We start from the raw sequence: 18,642 nt of genomic DNA, 5'->3' as shown, positions 1-18,642 counted from the left end.
GAGAAATTTGACTCATGTCTTTGCTTCTTTGAATGAAGAATAATGCATTCGAGTCTTTCTTCTTATTCTCTATTAGCCTGGCCTCTTCATCTGGATCAGCAAATCCATTCTCAACCAAGTCCCACAAATCTTGAGACTTGAATAATGTCTTCATCTTAATACTCCAAAACTCATAGCTTTCACCTTTGAAAACTGGAATTGCTAACTGAGAAATGCTCACAACATTGTCGTTAGTTGCCATGAATCTTTACGCCCAGTTACAAACAAACCTGGCTCTGATACCACAAATGTTGGAAATCTGCAGTAAACGCAAAAGGCTGCCACACAAGACTTTTATCAGATAGATGGTGACAAAAAAAATCTGCAGTAGGCTTGAGCTAATTTAGAAATTAAATAAAGCAATAAAAAAAAATAGAGGAATTATAGTAGAAAGACGGGATATAGTTAACTGAAGTTGTTATTTTATTCACTTGCAAAATGAAGTAAACAACAGGCCTATAAATAGGCTTTACACAATAACAAATTAGCGAAAGAATAATAGCAAAATACTAGCATAAAGTAGAAAATAAAGGAACAGAATTAACAACATCCAACTCAGTAAAAAAAAAACTAATATTTCGATAACCGACTTTGAATCATTCTCCAACAGTTCTTTGAAGGCTCTTGCAACTACAGATCCTTTGTATCCTGCTTGGGAGATATGTAACACTATGATGTTATCATGGTTAATCCATTCTTTGTCTCAGTCAATTACTCACACTGTGATTTGGATTGATAAGGCAGTAGATGTATGGAAAGATTTGAAGGAAAGGTTTTCTTAGGGAGACATCCTTCAAATTTCAAATCTGCAGGAAGAAATTTATTCTCTCAAGCAAGGTGATCAAACAATTCTTGAATATTTCTGAATTAAAGATATTGTGGGATGAATTAATGAATTTTAGACCTATTCCTAATTGTTCTTTGTGCAAATCCTTATAACTGTGGTTCATTGCTGAAAGGTACAGAGTATTTGGATCATGATTATGTAATAAGATTTTTGAAGGGTCTGAATGATCAATATATTAATGTTAGATCTCAAATAATGATGTTGGATTCATTTCCCACAATCAACAAAGCATTTTCTTTAGTTGTTCAACAAGAAAGATAGATCAGTTCCTCGGGTAATCAAATTGAACCCAAAGTGCTTGTTAATAAAGCTATTAGAGGTAATCAACAAGAATTCAAGCCAAAGTCATTTTGTAGTGGTCCAAGATCATTCACTAATAATGGTCCAAGACCAGCTGCACCTTCTGTTGACACAAGGCTTTGTACTTTTTGTGGGAAGCCAAGGCATACTTTGGAAATATGCTATAAGAAGCATGGCTATCCACTAGGTTTTAAGAGATATTCTGCTGCTACCAATTATGTTAGTACAGATGATGATCCTACTGTTGTTGTTCAGCATTCTGAAGGTACTCCTATTAGTCAATCCCAAGGGAGTCTTGGTAATATTCCTGGTTTTGGTTTCATTCAAGATCAATACCAAGGTTTGTTGGCCCTACTTCAGGCTTCACAAATTAATTCATCTACTAATTCTAACTCAGTTCAGTCTCCTCCTGTTCATACAACCAATCTTGTTTCTTCCTTTGACTCCAACATAGGTAATTATTTTGTTTTTCCTTGTAAAAGTGATTCTGATTAGTGGATCCTTGACACTGGAGCCGCAGATCACATAATTCATTTTTTAAAGTTTTTTTGTTCTTCAAAATTAATTCCTCTTGTTTCTGTCACTTTGCCAAATGGTACTAAAGTCACAACTAACATTTCTAATACTGTCATTCTTTCTTCTCACTTAGTTCTATATGATGTTTTGTATATTCCTGCTTTTCATTTTAATCTCATTTCAGTCACAAAATTAATTTTTTCTTCTGATTGTTGCTTATTTTTTCATAAACAAATGTGTTTTATTCAGAAACTTCCAAACTGGAAGATAATTAGTATAGCTAAAGAGCAAAGAGGCCTCTATACACTGAACAATCCTGCAAGTTCATTTCATTTTCATAAATTCTTTGCTTCTTCCTCTATTGCCTTTGATCCTTGGCATTATAGACTTGGACATCCATTTGATTCAAGACTCAAAATTCTTCAACAATATCTTTCTAGTTTTTCTCCTGTAAATAATGCTAATTGTGACATTTGTCATTTTGCTAAACAAAAGAAACTCTCATTTGCTGTTAGTACCTCTATTACAAATAAACCATTTGAATTGATACATGTAGACCTTTGGGGTCCTTTCTCTATTCCATCAGTTCATAATCATAAATTTTCTTGATAATTATGGATGATTACACTAGACATACGTGGATATTTCTTTTACAATCTAAATCTCAAACAAGACAAGTTTTAAAATCTTTTTTTTCTTTAGTTGAAACACAATTTTCTGCCTCAATTAAAATAATAAGAAGTGACAATGGTGCTTAATTTAATATGCCAGTTTTTTATGCAGCAAAAGGAACTATCCATCAAACTTCTTGTGCTGAAACTCCATAACAAAATGGCATTATGAAGAGAAAACATCAACATATCATGAATGTTGCTAGATCCCTTTTATTTCAATCAAATTGACCTAAAGTGTACTGGTCTTACACTATTCTTCATGCTTTTTTCCTCATCAATAGACTTCCTTCTCCCCTTTTCAATAACAAAACTCCCTATGAAATGCTTTATTCTTAAATACCAGATTTTACAGAATTGAAAACATTTGGATCTTTTTGTTTTGCCTCCACCTTGACAGCTCATAGAACTAAATTTGATCCAAGAGCTCGAAAATGTATTTTCTTAGTTTTTAAACCTAAAACTAAAGGATTTATGTTGCTTGACATTCAAAACGGAAACATCTTTACATCCAGACATGTCATTTTTCATGAAAATATATTTCCTTTCCATCACACTTCTACTACCTTCCACCATTAATTTCTCTTCCTCAAAATTCTTCTTTACCTATTTTTGATGATTTCCCCGCCATTCCTTCCACTACTTCACAAAAATCCTTCTTCTTCTGCTTCTCATTCTCCTCTTCCTTCTACTTCCTCACAAAATATTCCTTCTAGATAGTCTCAAAGAATCAAAAGACCTCCATCATACTTGCAAGATTACCATTGCAATCTTATTTTTGTTTCAGTTGTTACCAATGATCTACAGTACTCTTTATCCCTTAGAGTCTGTCATTTCATATTCTCATCTTTCTCCTACACATAAACATTTTGTTCTCTCTATTACTGCTCAAGACAAACCTAAAACTTTTCAACAAGCTGTAAAACATGATTGTTGGAGAAAGGCTTTGCAGGCTGAAATCCAGGCTCTTAAGGAAAATAAAACTTGGAATATTACTGAGTTACCTACTTGCAAAACTCCAATGGGTTACAAATGGGTTTTTAAGATCAAATATAAGGCGGATGGGACAATTGAAAGGCATAATGCACATTTAGTTGCAAAAGGGTACTTCAGCAAGAGGGTGTGGATTACTTTGATATATTCAGTCTAGTTGCTAAGATGACTATAATCAGATCGCTATTGGCAATTGCTTCTGCCAACAATTGGATTTTACAACAACTCAATGTCATTAATGCATTCCTTCTTGGTGACCTCCATGAAGAAGTGTATATGGTACTACCACCCAGTTTTTCAAGCTCTAAACCCAACCAAGTTTGTCATCTTTAAAAGTCACTCTATGGACTTAAGCAGGCAAGCAGACAATGGTTTAGCAAACTAACTCAGGCATTGCTCTCATTGGCGTATCATTAATCAAGTTCTGATTACTCTCTTTTTGTTAAGAAAACTTCAACAAATATTATAGTGCTTCTTGTTTATGTCGAGGATGTCATCCTAGCTGGCACTAATCTTGTAGAGATTAATGGAGTAAAAGCCTTTCTTGACCATAAATTTAGAATTAAAGACCTTGAAAATTTAAAATTTTTCCTTGGCCTTGAAGTGACTAGAACTTCTTCTGGTATCATTTTAAGTAAGAGAAAGTATGCCCTTGATATACTCCCTGATGTAGGCTTCTTGGATTCCAAACCGACTCTTACACCAATGGACAGCAAGTTGAAACTTAGTCAATCAGCAGGTGATCCTCTCATTGACATTCAACAGTATGGAAGACTTGTTGGTAGGCTTTTGTATCTCACTTCTACAAGGCCGGATCTTTCTTTTGCCACACAACAAGTAAGTTAGTTTATGGACAAACCTACCTCGCAGCACTTGCAAGTAGCACATATAGTTCTAAGGTACATTAAAGGGTCACCAGGAGCAGCAATTTTCTTCCTAGCATCATCAAATTTGCCATTGAAAGCTTTTTCTGATTCGGATTGGGCAGGATGTGTGGATTCTCACAAATCTATAACTGGTTATTGTATTTTTCTTAGAGGGTCATTTATATGTTGGAGAGATAAGAAGCAATCAACAGTATCTCGATCCTCTTTAGAAGAAGAGTATCAAGCACTAGCTTCAACAACTTGTGAGTTACAGTGGTTGTGTTACTTGCTCAAAGATTTCCATGTTCCTCACTCAAACCCAGCACTTCTTTTCTGTGATAATAAATCAGCTCTCCAGATTGCTGCTAATCCCACCTTCCATGAACGTACTAAGCATATTGAGATATATTGCTATCTGGTAAGTGAGGAGGTTCATTCTAGTCTCATCAAATTGCTTCCTTTTTCTTCCATAACTTAGCTAGCAGATATTTGCACAAAGTCGCTTCCTGTAGCTTCTTTTCAAAAGCTTACTGCCAAGCTGGGTATGAAGAACATATACTCCTCAGCTTGGAGGGGGCTATTAGACCAGAAAACAGAATTAGGCGCTTAGACCAGAAAACAGAATTAGGCGCTAAAACTTCAAAAGTCAGTTAGTCAGTTAGCTAGCTACTTTATGTGTATTTGATTAGTTAGAGACAGTTTCTTAGTTTCTTCTTTAGCTGGTTGTATATATATATATATATATATATATATATATGTATAGGCTGAAGAGACTCCAGTATTTTTTTCGTTCTTCTCAATCAATAATATTCTTTTCCTTTTTCTCATATGAGATTCATCTAATATTATCATTAAATTGAGGTTTCAAATCTTACCAACCTTTCTTGTTGATAGGCACCAGTAAACTCTACTGGAATCATTTAAAATATTTTATACCCCTGAAATATCTAAGAAATTTCTCTTTAGTCCTATGAGCAGCTGGTCATCAACTTAACTATTTTTTTTTCTCATCTAATTAATAAACAAAAGATCGTGCATAATGGGCAAATCGTGAAATAGGTGGCGAAGTCCTTTTTTTAATAATAATAATAATAATAATAATAATAACAACAACAATAATAATAATTGATGAATATGGAAACTTCACTTGCTTATGGATTAATATGAAATAAAATAAGAATATAACGAATATTATTTTATATTTTAAATATAAAACAATTTTTTCTAAAATTAATTAAATCATGTAAAATAGTTACTTAATTTCCTAGATTAAATAAGTGAAAAATTGTTATTATTGCTGTTCTAATATCTCTTAAGATTACACATCGATTATGAAAATGTGTATAAAATATATAAATTAATATGTCTTAACAAAAACGCTTTCATTAATTAATTAGGCATAAAAGTAGGGATGACAACAAATTAAGTTTTTGCAGGTATCCGATCTCACTAAACCCTAATAGGATGGATTTGGATAATATATAATCAAGGATTGTGATGAATTTGAGTTTTAAATTTAATAACATGGAAAAAAAATGTATAAAAAATTATTGAATGCATTATATATGCACTCCCTATCTAAATATAAGGTGCCACATTCTTAAAATTAAGAAAAAATTGACCGTTTTGTTTTTAAATGAGCACTATTTTTTAGTGCTATCTGGATATAATAATTTTCCAAAAAGTGTTTCTAATTGGTGGGGGTTAAAACCTGAAAATACGCCACTTATTTTTTATTCAATGGCTGGTAAAAGCTGGTAGACTAAACTGTTTGCAGTCAGCTATACAGAATTAAAAATTGTTACAATTGGTTCCAGTTTTCCCAATATATATCGTGCGACTGAAACTCACCTATGCATGCAGTTTTCTTAGAAAACTTACTTGAAAATTAGACTAAATTCTTTGCTTCTGAACAGGGCATTGAGTGTTTGATCTATGGAGACCTTTCAATTTCTTTGGATCATCTGTCTGTTATCTGCAGAATTAATTTGTGGTGAGGTTGCTCAATTGGTGCACTGCAATGCAGCTGAGAGAGAGGCTCTTCTTGACCTCAAAATGGGTCTTAATGATAGCTGGAGTCGGCTTTCCTCATGGCATGGAACCAATTGCTGTCAATGGTCAGGAATAGCTTGTCACAATACAACTGGTGCTGTTCTCGTAGTTGATCTCCCAAATTCATCAGGTCGTCAGCCATTAGGTGGGGAGATTAGACCTTCACTTGCAAAACTCAAGTCCTTGAAACATCTGGATTTAAGTGGGAACAATTTCGCTGGTAAAATTCCTCATTTCTTGTCCTCTTTGGAGAACTTGCAATATCTAAACCTGTCATATGCTGGGTTTAGTGGTGCAATTCCTCCAAATCTTGGAAACCTCTCTAGCTTGCAGTTCCTTGATGTCTCTTATTGGGGTTTAACTGTTGATAATCTTGAATGGTTGAGCGGTCTTCTTTCACTAAAATATTTGGCAATGAATTCTGTACACCTTTCAAAGTTAGGAGGAGAATGGATTGAGCCATTAAACAAGCTTCCACTTTTATCTGAGTTGCACTTAGAATATTGTGGTTTATCTGGTTTCTCCTATTCTCTTCCTTCTCTTAATTTTACTTCGCTTAAAGTCCTAAACCTTCAGGGCAGCCTCTTCAAGGCTAAGTTGCCAACTTGGCTTGCGAACATTAGCAGCCTTGTATCTGTTGACATCGGAAATAGCTGGTTGACTGGAAGGATTCCACTTGGTTTTGGTGAATTACCAAATTTGCAGTCATTGAAGCTTAATTATAATTTGAAACTCTCAGCAAGTTGCTTCCAACTATTTGCAAGAAGCTGGAAAAAGATACAAATTCTTGATTTATCTATCACTGGGTTACATGGTAGACTTCCTACTCTTCTTGGAAATATGACATCTCTCATTCATTTTGATTTACACTTCAATTATATTGACGGTGGGATTCCAAGCTCCATTGGCAAGCTTTCTAATTTGCAGTACATTGACTTGTCTTTAAACAACCTGACCGGAAGTTTACCGGACTCAATTGGCCATCTCAAGAATCTTGTCGAACTCCGGTTGAACAGTAACTTGCTTCAAGGTTCCATTCCTTCTTCTATTGGAAACTTACAGCGTTTGACTACCCTCACGCTTGCGTCAAATAAGCTAAATGGTACTCTGCCTGCTAGCATTGGACTGCTCTCTGAGTTGTCTTCCCTTGATGTTTCTCTCAATAAATTGACAGGTGTTATTTCAGAAGCACATTTTCGTAGGCTGGGGAAACTGGAGAAAATTGGTCTATCAGAAAATTCTTTCATTCTAAATGTCAGCTCCAACTGGGTCCCTCCTTTCCAAGTCATTTTCTTGCAGATGGGTTCATGCCATCTGGGTCCTTCCTTCCCTTCTTGGCTTAGATCTCAAAAACAGGTCCAAGTTTTAGATTTCTCAGGGGCTGGTATTTCCGGTTCTATCCCAAAATGGTTCTGGGACATGACTAGCATTCTAGCCTTTTTGAATGTTTCTTTCAATAGTTTAGAGGGTCATATACCAAATCCATTCAATGTAACTTCCTATGCAAATGTTGATTTGAGCTCCAACCAATTCAAAGGACCCATTCCTCTTCCAAATGTCTTCTTACTAGATCTTTCTAATAACCAGTTTTCAGGTAGTATACCAGAAAATATTGGTCAAGTCATGTCAATGTTGTCATTTCTTTCACTTTCTGGTAACGAGTTGACCGGTGCAATCCCAGTCTCAATCGGAGAGATATCGCTCGATGTCCTTGATCTCTCAAAAAATAACTTGGCAGGAAGCATTCCTTCAAGCATAGGAAATTGTTCTTCTCTCACTGTTCTAGACCTTCAAAAAAACAATTTGTCTGGTGGGATTCCAAACTCTATAGGTCAGATAACTGGGCTTCAAACACTTCACTTGAGCAACAACCAACTCTCAGGAAAAATTCCATCATCTCTTCAAAATTTGTCAAAGTTGGAAACTTTAGACTTCGGAAACAACATGTTGACAGGAAATTTACCACGATGGATTGGAGAAGATTTTCCGCGTCTCAGGATACTTAGTCTCAGGTCAAATAAATTTTCTGGAGAACTTCCCTTGGCACTTTCAAATTTGAGTTCCCTGCAAATTTTGGATCTGGCGGAAAACCAATTAAATGGTTCCATTCCTGCTAACTTGAGCAATCTTAAAGGCTTGACTCGACAGCAGAACGTTAACCATTATTTGCTTTATGGAACTCTTTCTGAACATCACAATTACCAAGAGAACATATATGTGACCATAAATGGCCTTGAATTAATGTACACTAGGACTCTTTCCCTGCTAACCAGTATAGATATGTCTGGAAACAATTTCAGTGGAGAACTTCCTGAAGCAGTAACAAAATTAGTTGGTTTGGAAGTTTTGAATCTATCAAGAAACCACATCAGTGGCCAGATTCCTAAGAGCATTTCAGAATTGCGTCAGTTGTTATCTCTTGATCTCTCAGGCAATAGGCTTTCAGGTCCTATTCCCCAAAGCATATCTTCATTGACATTTCTGGGGAATTTGAATGTGTCAAACAATAACTTGTCAGGCATAATACCTTCTACAAATCAGATGTCAACTTTTAATGCATCCTCTTTTGCTGGGAACCCTGGTCTATGTGGAGATCCTCTTACGGTGAAGTGTTCGAATGATTCAAACAATGGAGGTGACAATTATCCAGATGGTGGAGGGAAGGCAGATCAGGCTGACAATGGCAATGGCTTCATCGATAAATGGTTTTACATGAGCATTGGGGTGGGATTTGCAGCAGGTTTATTGCTTCCTTATTTAGTTTTTGCAATGAAAAGGTCTTGGGGTGGAGTGTACTTTGCATTTGTGGATGGAACTGCTTATAGATTGTCAAGTGAGAAAATGAAAGCAGCTACAAGAAGAAGAAATCGTGGGGCACGCTGACGTTTTTCATTTTTCTTTTGCAAGTCTTAAATTTCTTATACAATCTAGTGAAGTAATTCAGCAAGTCTGGGATGTTAAAGTTGCTTGAATTTGGAGAAAGGGAAATTTAGGAATAAACTTTTTGGAGGGATTATTAGGTGCTTCCGTCACCTCTTACAAGTATGTGAGATTCATCACCTCTTACAGGGATTATTAGGGGAATTCACTTTTACAGTAAAAGAGAATACTATTTTTATATACACCAGAATGTTTTATAATCTTCCAACTTCTTGTTATTTCAACTTAGTTGTATGCTATCTTTTGATTAATTAATTTAAAAGAGTTCATTTGGAATAAATTATTTATAAAAAAAAAATTTTAAATTCTTTCACTTTTTTTTGAATGAAAATTTTGTTTAATTAAAAAAAATTAACTCTTTTATTTTAAACTTAAAACTTAACCAAAAAATCAGTTAAATTGAATTCTTAATAAGAGGAAAAATTCTTCCAGCATTGACATTCTTCCATGACATCTACTAAGGAAGTCCAAAAGTTTAGTCCAAAAGTTTTTAAAATTATAATTTTACCTACAAAATTTAATAATTTTAAAAAAAAGTTATTGTTGGGACCTTTAAAAGTTTTTAAAATTATAATTTTACCTATAAAATTTAATGATTTTTATCAAAAATTACTGTTTACTCTGTAAAATTTTTTAATTTAAAATTTTACCTGCAAAAAATTTACTGTATTTTTTAGAAAATTATTATTTACCCCCTAATATTTTTATTTTTATTGTGGTCTTTGCACTTCTATGTAAATTTCATTTATATTTTTATATTATTCATGTTTTGATCTTTTAATATTATGTATTTTTATTTTAGTCCACATATTTTTATGGAGATTTCATTTAATTTCTTTTTAATATTTATTTTTGGCTCTTTAAAGATTAATTTCTAGTTCCACCCCTAAGCGTTGCCTTGGACTTTTGGGAAAGAATGTAAATAGATTGTTAGAGTATTAGAGTTAAAGAAAAATATTTTTTATATTTTCTAACATTTTAAAGTATGTAGGAAATAAATTAATGAAAAATATTTTTTTGATAAATAAAAAATTAAGAAATTTTATGGACTTTAATATGTATCAGATTTTTATAATATTTATTAATTTTTTTAAAAAATATATATAATAAAAATGATAATTTTAAATTATTTGACATTTTAAATAAATTAAAAAGTAATAATAGCTTAATTCTAAATAACTAAGACCATATATATATATAATCAAGCAGTCAAAATGATTTAGAGGAGAAAATTGTTAAAAAAAAAAATATGATTTTCAAATTTTTACAATTTTATTTTATATTATAAAAATTATTACTTTGACTCTTAATTTTTATCAATTTTATCCTATCATTAATCAAATTATTATTTTATTAACAGATATGTTGTGTCAATTATCACATCATCTTTGACGTTATACTAATGATAAGATATAACTATTAAAAGTTAAAAAGTATGAGGTTTAATTAGAAATTTAATTAGTATAGCTTAAAAAAATTAAAAGTATAGGGCCTTGTATAATTTTTTCTAAAATTATGAGATTTTAAAATATAAATTACTAATTATTATATTTTATTTAGAGTATTAATTAAAATATATAAATTAATACAGTTCGAATGTCATTCAAGTAATATAACTAAATTTGGGTCTTTAAAATACTTATCGGATTCAAAAAGAATAATTTTCACTAGTACTTTATATATTGTTATTCCTAACATAGTTTGAAAACTAAAAAATAATTTTTTTTAAATATTTAATATAAAAATTATATATAATTAATTAAAATATATAGAACTACAATAATAATTAGCTTTTCATAATTAGATAAAATTAGTTATATAAATCATTTTTTTCCATTAATTATGTTTAATACTAATTTTGTACCAATATTCAAATATTATAAATTTTTTCAAAATTATTTCCTTTCATGTCAATTTAAGTATCTTTCTTTCTGTTTTCATTTTTTTTTGCTACTATTTTATTAAATTTTCATATTGAAACATTTTCATACCAATTAAATTAATCCAAATCAAATTATTAATTAATTCTTAATTTTAAAAATAATTTAATATTTTATATAAATTAAAATAGAGTGAGAAAATTATAAAAAAAAAAAACCTTTATACTTTTCAAATTTTTTATAGTTCTATCTATACTAAAAAATTACTAATTAAATTCCAATTGCACCTTATTGTGGCCTGATGTGACATCTCCATGGCATAATGTAAAATTAAAAATTCATTTACATTTATTTTCTAAAATATTTTTGACATCCTAATCTTATAAAATAAATAATAAATTTATAATTATATTTATTTTACTTAACATGACAATGGCAATGGCTTCATTGATAAGTGGTTTTACATGAGCATTGGGGTGGGATTCGCAGCAGGTTTGTTGCTTCCTTATTTAGTTTTTGCAATGAAAAGGTCTTGGGGTGGAGTATACTTTGCATTTGTGGATGGAACTGCTTATAGATTGTCAAGTGAGAAAATGAAATCAGCTGCAAGAAGAAGAAATCGGGGCGCTCGTTGACGTTTTTCATTTTTCTTTTGCAAGTCTTAAATTTCTTGTACAATCTAGTGAAGTATTTCAGCAAGTCTCGGATTGTTTGAATTTGGAGAAAGGGAAATTTAAGAATAAAATAAACTTTTTGTTACTTCAACTTAATTGCTTGCTCTCTTCTTTTTAATTAATTTAAAATGGTTAATTTGGAATAAATTATTTATAAGGAAAAATTTAAAAGAATTATTGCATAATTATGCATATTTTTTTTAAATAAAAAGTTTTTAAATTAAAAAAATATATTCTTTTATTTTAAACTTAAATATAATTAATTAAATTAAATTCTTAAAAATGTTTACAATTTTTACCTATAAAATTTAATAATTTAAAAAAAAAAATTGATTGACCCCTTAAAATTTGTCAAAATTATAATTTTATTTATAAGCTTTAATTAATTTTTTCAAAATTACTATTTGCTCTGTAAAACTTTTAAATTTAAAATTTAACCTATAAAATTTTAGTGTATTCTTAGAAAATTACTATTTGCCTCTCTAATATTTTTATTTTTATTGTATTCTTTACACTTCTATGTAAATTTCATTCATATTTTTATATTATTCAATTTTTGATCTTTTAATATTATACGTTTTTATTTTAATTTATATATTTTTATCAAGATTTTATTTAGTTTTTTTTAAAGAAATTATATTTAAAATCAATATCTTATTCTATGAGTCAAACACTCGCTTTTGTTAATCCTATTTTTCCAGACTACAGGAGAAATTCTTTTTTGGAATAACTTGTTTCCTTCCTCACAGTTTTATTAGCAATTATTTATTTGTATTATTATTTTCCAAAATTATAATCTAGAACTCTGCATGTATTAGCACTAGTAATAATCTCATCAAGTATTATATAAATTTATGTTTTGGTGTTTTACTAAATGCAAAATTTTTATGATATTTAAAATGTTTGCAAACAGTGGTATTAGGGCTGAGCTGTGTTCCCCTGATTTTAGTTTTGATGGTTATCGGGTTGAGTTGACCCAAATAAAAATGTAATATTTTATTTTATTTTATTTACAAAATAGACATAAGTTTTTGGCCCTGGTTATGAATTTGGGAATAATAAGGCTTACTATAGGTCTCGAAGATTTTATACTGACCTAGGTTTTAATGCCGGTACGGCCCGCGGGATCGGGTCGTGACAAAAATAAGAATGAAAATGGAGATACTTAAGTAAATTGTATCAAAAGATTTATAATATTTGAATATTGATATGAAATTGATTTCGAATATAACTTAATAGAAAAAAAAAATTCATATAGCTAATTTTAACTAGTTTGAGAGACTTAATTATTATTGTTATTGTATGTTATTTAATTAATTATATGTAACTTTATAGTAAATATTTAAGGAAAAAAATTAATTTTTAGCCTTTACATTATGCTAAGATGACAACATATAAAATATATATAAAAATTATTCTATTTGAATTCAATTAGTAATTTAAATACCCAAAACCATTTATTTTACTTAGAAAATACTTGAACCCATTTAAATTTACATATTTTAATTAATAATTTACATAAAATATATTTATAATTAATAATTTATATTTTAAAATTTTTAATAATTTTAGAGAAAATACAAAAAATCTATATTCTCAATTTTTTAATTATATCGCATATCAATTAAATTCTATACTTTTTAATTTTTTCTAAAATTATTGTGATAAATTCGTTATATTTAGAATATAAAATTAATTAATTGTAACACACCTTACCCGTCTAGAGTGTAGGCGAGCGAGGCATGTCACACTCGGTGCTGAAGCACCCTATCTTATCTTACTTTTTTCCTAAATAAAATTTTTTTTCTTCTTGCCCTTTTAATTAATCATTCAATTTATTTATGAGGGAGAAACTATCAGAGTTTTCCCTATTGTATTATCGTTTGGTGTATTTCACTATTCACCTGCTTGAAATTTTTCAATAACATTCTACAATAAAATCTCATCAATTATTCTCATAATCAACTCATATTCCAAATAACATCCATATATTTCAATTTCATATTCATTTCCATGCATGTCCATTCTTGCACAATTTATATATAGAAATTCTGAAGTTTCATTAATTTACATGATTTACAGAATGATTACATAAATTTATAATTTACATGATCTACAAATTAATTACAATTCTATAATCTATATTTCGACATACAATTCATAATTTACATTACAAATAATAACTAATTATAATGTAGAAAATACATAATATAACATATATGGGCTTTATCTACATGCATTGCTGAGGAGGTGATAACCTTGAATACTCTACAGATCCGAACTCTAAAATCCCAGTCAAATGTCTACTAGGCTTTGTCTCCAGTACCTGCGCAAGGGAAATAAATCCATCGAGCTAAGCATTTCTGCTTAGTGGTGCAATAATATAACAAGAAAATAATATATACAAATAAAGAAAGAATGGATCATAATTTGGATATTCTAGAATTTAATCTAATTTAATATAATACTTCTTGCATCAACTATCTTTTGTTAATTCCTAAATTCACAGTAATAATATACAATCCACAAAAATTCTAAGAATATTATTCTTAACTTTATATTATTATGAAAATGTGCATTTGTAATGTTTATTTAAGTTATATTTTTATTGCTAATCTTTTTATCATTTCGTTCAATACTTGCTAGGTTATCTTATATTATTTTATAATAATTAACGTTCTCAGAGTCATTTTATAATAGATAAATTTTAACATTAATCCAGTTCATTTCAGTTCTTTCTATTAAATAGATTCTTAGAGCTCATCTAATTTATTTCAGGTCTTCTCACTCATTTAGTTAATCTCTAATATTTTTAATTTCTAATATTTTTAACTTATTTTAATAAATTACACTGCCCAAGTAACCTATGATAGGCTGACTAAACTGGATAAGCGGGTCACCGGGCACTGGACACCGTGGTGTCTTGGGCCGTCATACCATGAGACGTGAAATACGGAACGTCAACCACTTATGAAATCAGTATGGCTAAAAGCCATGATAACAGATCAGTATGACTAAAAGCCATGATAACAGATAATCGGGCATACAAGCCATAAATAAGGCATAAAACCTTACGCAGTACTGCTAAAACAATACCCTATTGGCATGCCAATCTATCCAATCTGACACACGTGTCTAGGCAATACATGAGCACATTAGTACCAGTAAATGTTCCTAAGTTTTACTATTTCATTTTATTTTCTAATTATAATCTATAGTATTTAAATTTTATTCATAGCAGAAGCATAAATATCTAATCTCATTTTTACATAACTTTATACATTCATTCAAATTTATACATTCATTATATTATCTATATTGATCACAATTCATAACAATTATTCTCATATATAACTGTACTCAAAGCAGTTTTTCCTTTCTCCAATAAAGAGAACTAATGTCTCATGCTTACATTCATTTGATTTATTTATTCATTATACCATTTATATAAATTATTATTCAGATTTCAAATAATCCATGAACATTTCATGGATTTCAGATTAACTTAAATTTCTCTTTTTAATCATTTATTTTGAAGTAGTATAACTTTAATTTTAAAGAAATAAGTAATGACTGTCCAGGGTGTTGAACCCTGTAAGTTTATTCATTTCCAGATTTTCTATTTTTATTGGTCATACAATTCCAAGCACTCAGGCTTAGAATTGGTTCTAGGTTCCTATAATAAAATCCTAAGTCTTCATCTTATTTATTCATATTAATTTGAATTATGTCAATTAAAGTTTTAGGGCTCCAGTTATGGTCAAATAACAATAACTGGTTCATTATTTTCTTCTAAATCCAGAACCAGACATATTCTGGAATCCCAATCTTGTCCAAATGGTTGAACATATTATAGTCATAATTTTTACCTAAGGTCCTTTATATTGGTTGTTCCCTTTTGTCTTAGGGTCACTCAAATTCAAGAATTTTTAATTCACTAATTACACTATATATATTGGTACTCATAATGGCTTCTTTAATTTCTTTTATTATTCCTTATGTTTTTGGAGTTACTATTCACACATTACTATTCACTCAATTTGTTGACTTTTTCATACATAATATGTATACAAATTTTAGATGCATAATTATACCACATTTTGAGTTCTAAATTTATTGGCATTGATTGTCAATTGTACTTCAAAACCTCCTAGAAATATTTTCAAAAATTTAGTTTTTGTGTCCTATGTTTACTATTCTATTGGTCTAAGCTACAGTGAGAATTTGACAAACTTTTCTTCATCAAAGTTGTTCCTTTATGTGTCTTCTTTAATTTCTTTTTTGAATCACTCCATTTAGAGTTTTGTAGCTCAAGTTATCGCCAAATTACCATAACTGGCCGGATTAGTCTCTACCCAGAATTTCTGGGCAAAAACCAATTTTGTCAGTTTTGGTGTCCTGAATTTGATGGACAATTTCATTAAGTTCTGGTCAAAATTTGGAGTTATGTTCTTCATGAAAGTTGTTCTAAATTGTCTAAGCATTCTATTGATATAAAATTCAGGTCAATTGGACATTTCTACACTGAGTTATAACCATTTGAACAAACACTGTTTATTTAGTCATTTTTCAGGGACAGCTTGTGTGTTACCCGGATTGAGGCAATTTTTAGGTCAACTTAAGTTGGTTTTCTGGGCAGGGTTTCTTCATGAAAAATGTGGCAAATTGTCCTAGGTTTCATTTACAATTGGCCTCACACAAATTGGAGTAACACAACTCTACTTATGATCATAATTATGTACTGGACTCAAGGTTCAAAATTTCCTGTAAAGAAACAACACTTCCAATAGCTCAATTCCATCAACTACCAACTTCAAATTGCAACCAACACACATCAATTGCTCAACAATTGACCTCAACATCCACAATTAAGCATCATAACATCATTTCTCCCAAATTGGTTCTAAACCCTAACTTCAAAATCACAATTTCATACTATACATGCAAATTTAACTTACTTTTCATATCAAGCACCTCTCCTAAGTTAGAATTCAAGTTTAAACCTCATTAAACACATCACTTCCTCCATATGCCTAGGTTGGCAAAATTCCTCCCATGCATACATACCCGATTTTATAAATTCTTTTTGCTATTTCCCATGCTTAGAAACCAAATCCAAGAATTAATCAAGAAAATAATGGAGAATAAGCAGTAACCTTAATGGCAGAATTTTCTCTTAGCCCAACTTAGATTTTCCTTCACTTTCTTTCTTTTTCTAGGCTGCCAAACACTCTCCCAAGAAGAATTGACAAGGTTTAGTGAAGGAAAGAAGGGGTATTATGGTGGGAAATCAAAGAAGCATGAAGAGAGAGATGAAAAGAATTTTAATGGAGGAAAGAGACTAAGTTCCGGCCATGGGAGGGATAAAATGAAGAAGCAGATTTTTGGGTTGTTTTTATCCTCTTTTAATGAGTTTGCTTAATTGTGAATGGTGGGGATAATTTTAATGACATCATCCCATATCACAATTATGTAATATTAACTTTTTAACTTCATTTTATTTTCTTTTTCTTTCTTCTTTCTTTACTCATTTTTAATTAAATTATTATCAATATTTGTTCACATTTTATGTCATATAATTCTCTTACTTAAATGGACAAGTTGGTTAAAAATCGTCTCTGAAGGTGAAATAACCAAAATGCACTCCGTTTAGCTTAACAAGCTAAAATCATTATCGATTGATAAAATTTTTTAAGCATTTTCTTGGTATTCTAATACCATCGAAACCTCAATGACTATTCTCTGGAGTCTTAAAAATTATTTTACTGGGTTTCCCTTGAGTTTAGGGCTACTAGTTATTTTTACAGCAACTTCCCGTTAGGTCACTCATCGCCTGGGCACCGGCTCTTTTAACTTTATTGTATTTTATTTCTAAATTTTTTTTGTAAATTTTTCTTATCGTTATTTGGGTTATTTATGACTCCTCACTCTAATTTAATTATAGTTCCAGACATTCTGGCTCTCCGGACAGCCATTGATTATCAGAACAATAAAATGTACAGAATTATCTAAAGTGAGGGCGTTACATTAATATTCATTATTCCGTAATTATATACTATTGTTAATGTGATGTGATAAATTCTTTAAGTAATTATTGTGCGAATTCGATAATAATAGGATGTAATTAATAAAAATTAAAAAGTATAAAATTAAAAAATTCTATTTGAAATTAAAATTAGAACCACCTCGCAAAACTTATCTGAAAATGAATCAAAATTTTGAATAAATAAATTAGCAAAGACTTGACCGCTAATCCAATTTAAGTTCACTCCAAATCAAAAAACGCAAGCTACTCCATCTTCCAACGCTACAATGGCAAACCTTAAATGACGGTTGCTTTTTACTTAGAGGAGAAGTGAGGGAAAAAACAATAATACCAATTCTTCTTTTTGACTAAAAAGATTAAAACATATAATTAAAATTAGTCTTTAGTAATGGCATTTACTTTCCAAAAGCATTATATTAATAATAATTATTAAATAGTTAAAAGATTAATTTAATTGATAAGATTCGCCTAATTTAATCATTAAATTGAGATTTCAAATCTTACCAACCATTTTTATTGATAAGCATCTGTAAATTCTATTGTAATCATTTAAAATAGCTTATGCCTTTGAAGTATCTAAGAAATTTCCCTTGAATCCTCTGAGCAGCTGATCATCAACTTAACCATTTTTTTCTAAATTAATTAGTAAACAAAAGATCGAGTAAAATGGGCAAATCGTGAAATAGACGGTGAAGTCTTTTTTTAATTATTATTATTATTATTATTGAGAAATATGAAAACTTCACTTGCTTATGGATTAATATGAAATAAAATAAGAATATAATGAATATTATTTTATATTTTAAATGTAAAATATA

General features: G+C 30.1%; 1 protein-coding gene across 1 annotated transcript; it reads left to right on the top strand.

The window, feature by feature from the left end:
- The first annotated feature begins 1,265 nt into the window (after positions 1 to 1,265).
- On the top strand, positions 1,266 to 9,167 carry LOC131172904 (receptor-like protein EIX2). Its single transcript, XM_058134443.1, has 8 exons — positions 1,266 to 1,329; positions 1,416 to 1,615; positions 1,952 to 2,212; positions 3,161 to 3,493; positions 3,814 to 4,207; positions 4,355 to 4,650; positions 4,711 to 4,774; positions 6,214 to 9,167. The coding sequence occupies exons 1-8, from the start codon at positions 1,266 to 1,268 to the stop codon at positions 9,165 to 9,167; spliced, it is 4,566 nt and encodes a 1,521-aa protein (XP_057990426.1).
- Positions 9,168 to 18,642: the final 9,475 nt, after the last annotated feature.

This window comes from Hevea brasiliensis, chromosome 14 (assembly GCF_030052815.1).
Source record: "Hevea brasiliensis isolate MT/VB/25A 57/8 chromosome 14, ASM3005281v1, whole genome shotgun sequence".
Taxonomy (NCBI): domain Eukaryota; kingdom Viridiplantae; phylum Streptophyta; class Magnoliopsida; order Malpighiales; family Euphorbiaceae; genus Hevea; species Hevea brasiliensis.
This window is presented reverse-complemented; position numbering and strand designations above follow the sequence as displayed.

Bases quoted from the DNA above. Each gene is read 5' to 3' on its own strand.
- LOC131172904 (XM_058134443.1), top strand. From the start codon at position 1,266: ATGGTCCAAGACCAGCTGCACCTTCTGTTGACACAAGGCTTTGTACTT. The intron at 4,651-4,710 runs GTAAGTGAGGAG...TCCATAACTTAG, and splicing joins TTGAGATATATTGCTATCTG to CTAGCAGATATTTGCACAAA. The intron at 4,775-6,213 runs GTATGAAGAACA...TGTTATCTGCAG, and splicing joins AAAGCTTACTGCCAAGCTGG to AATTAATTTGTGGTGAGGTT.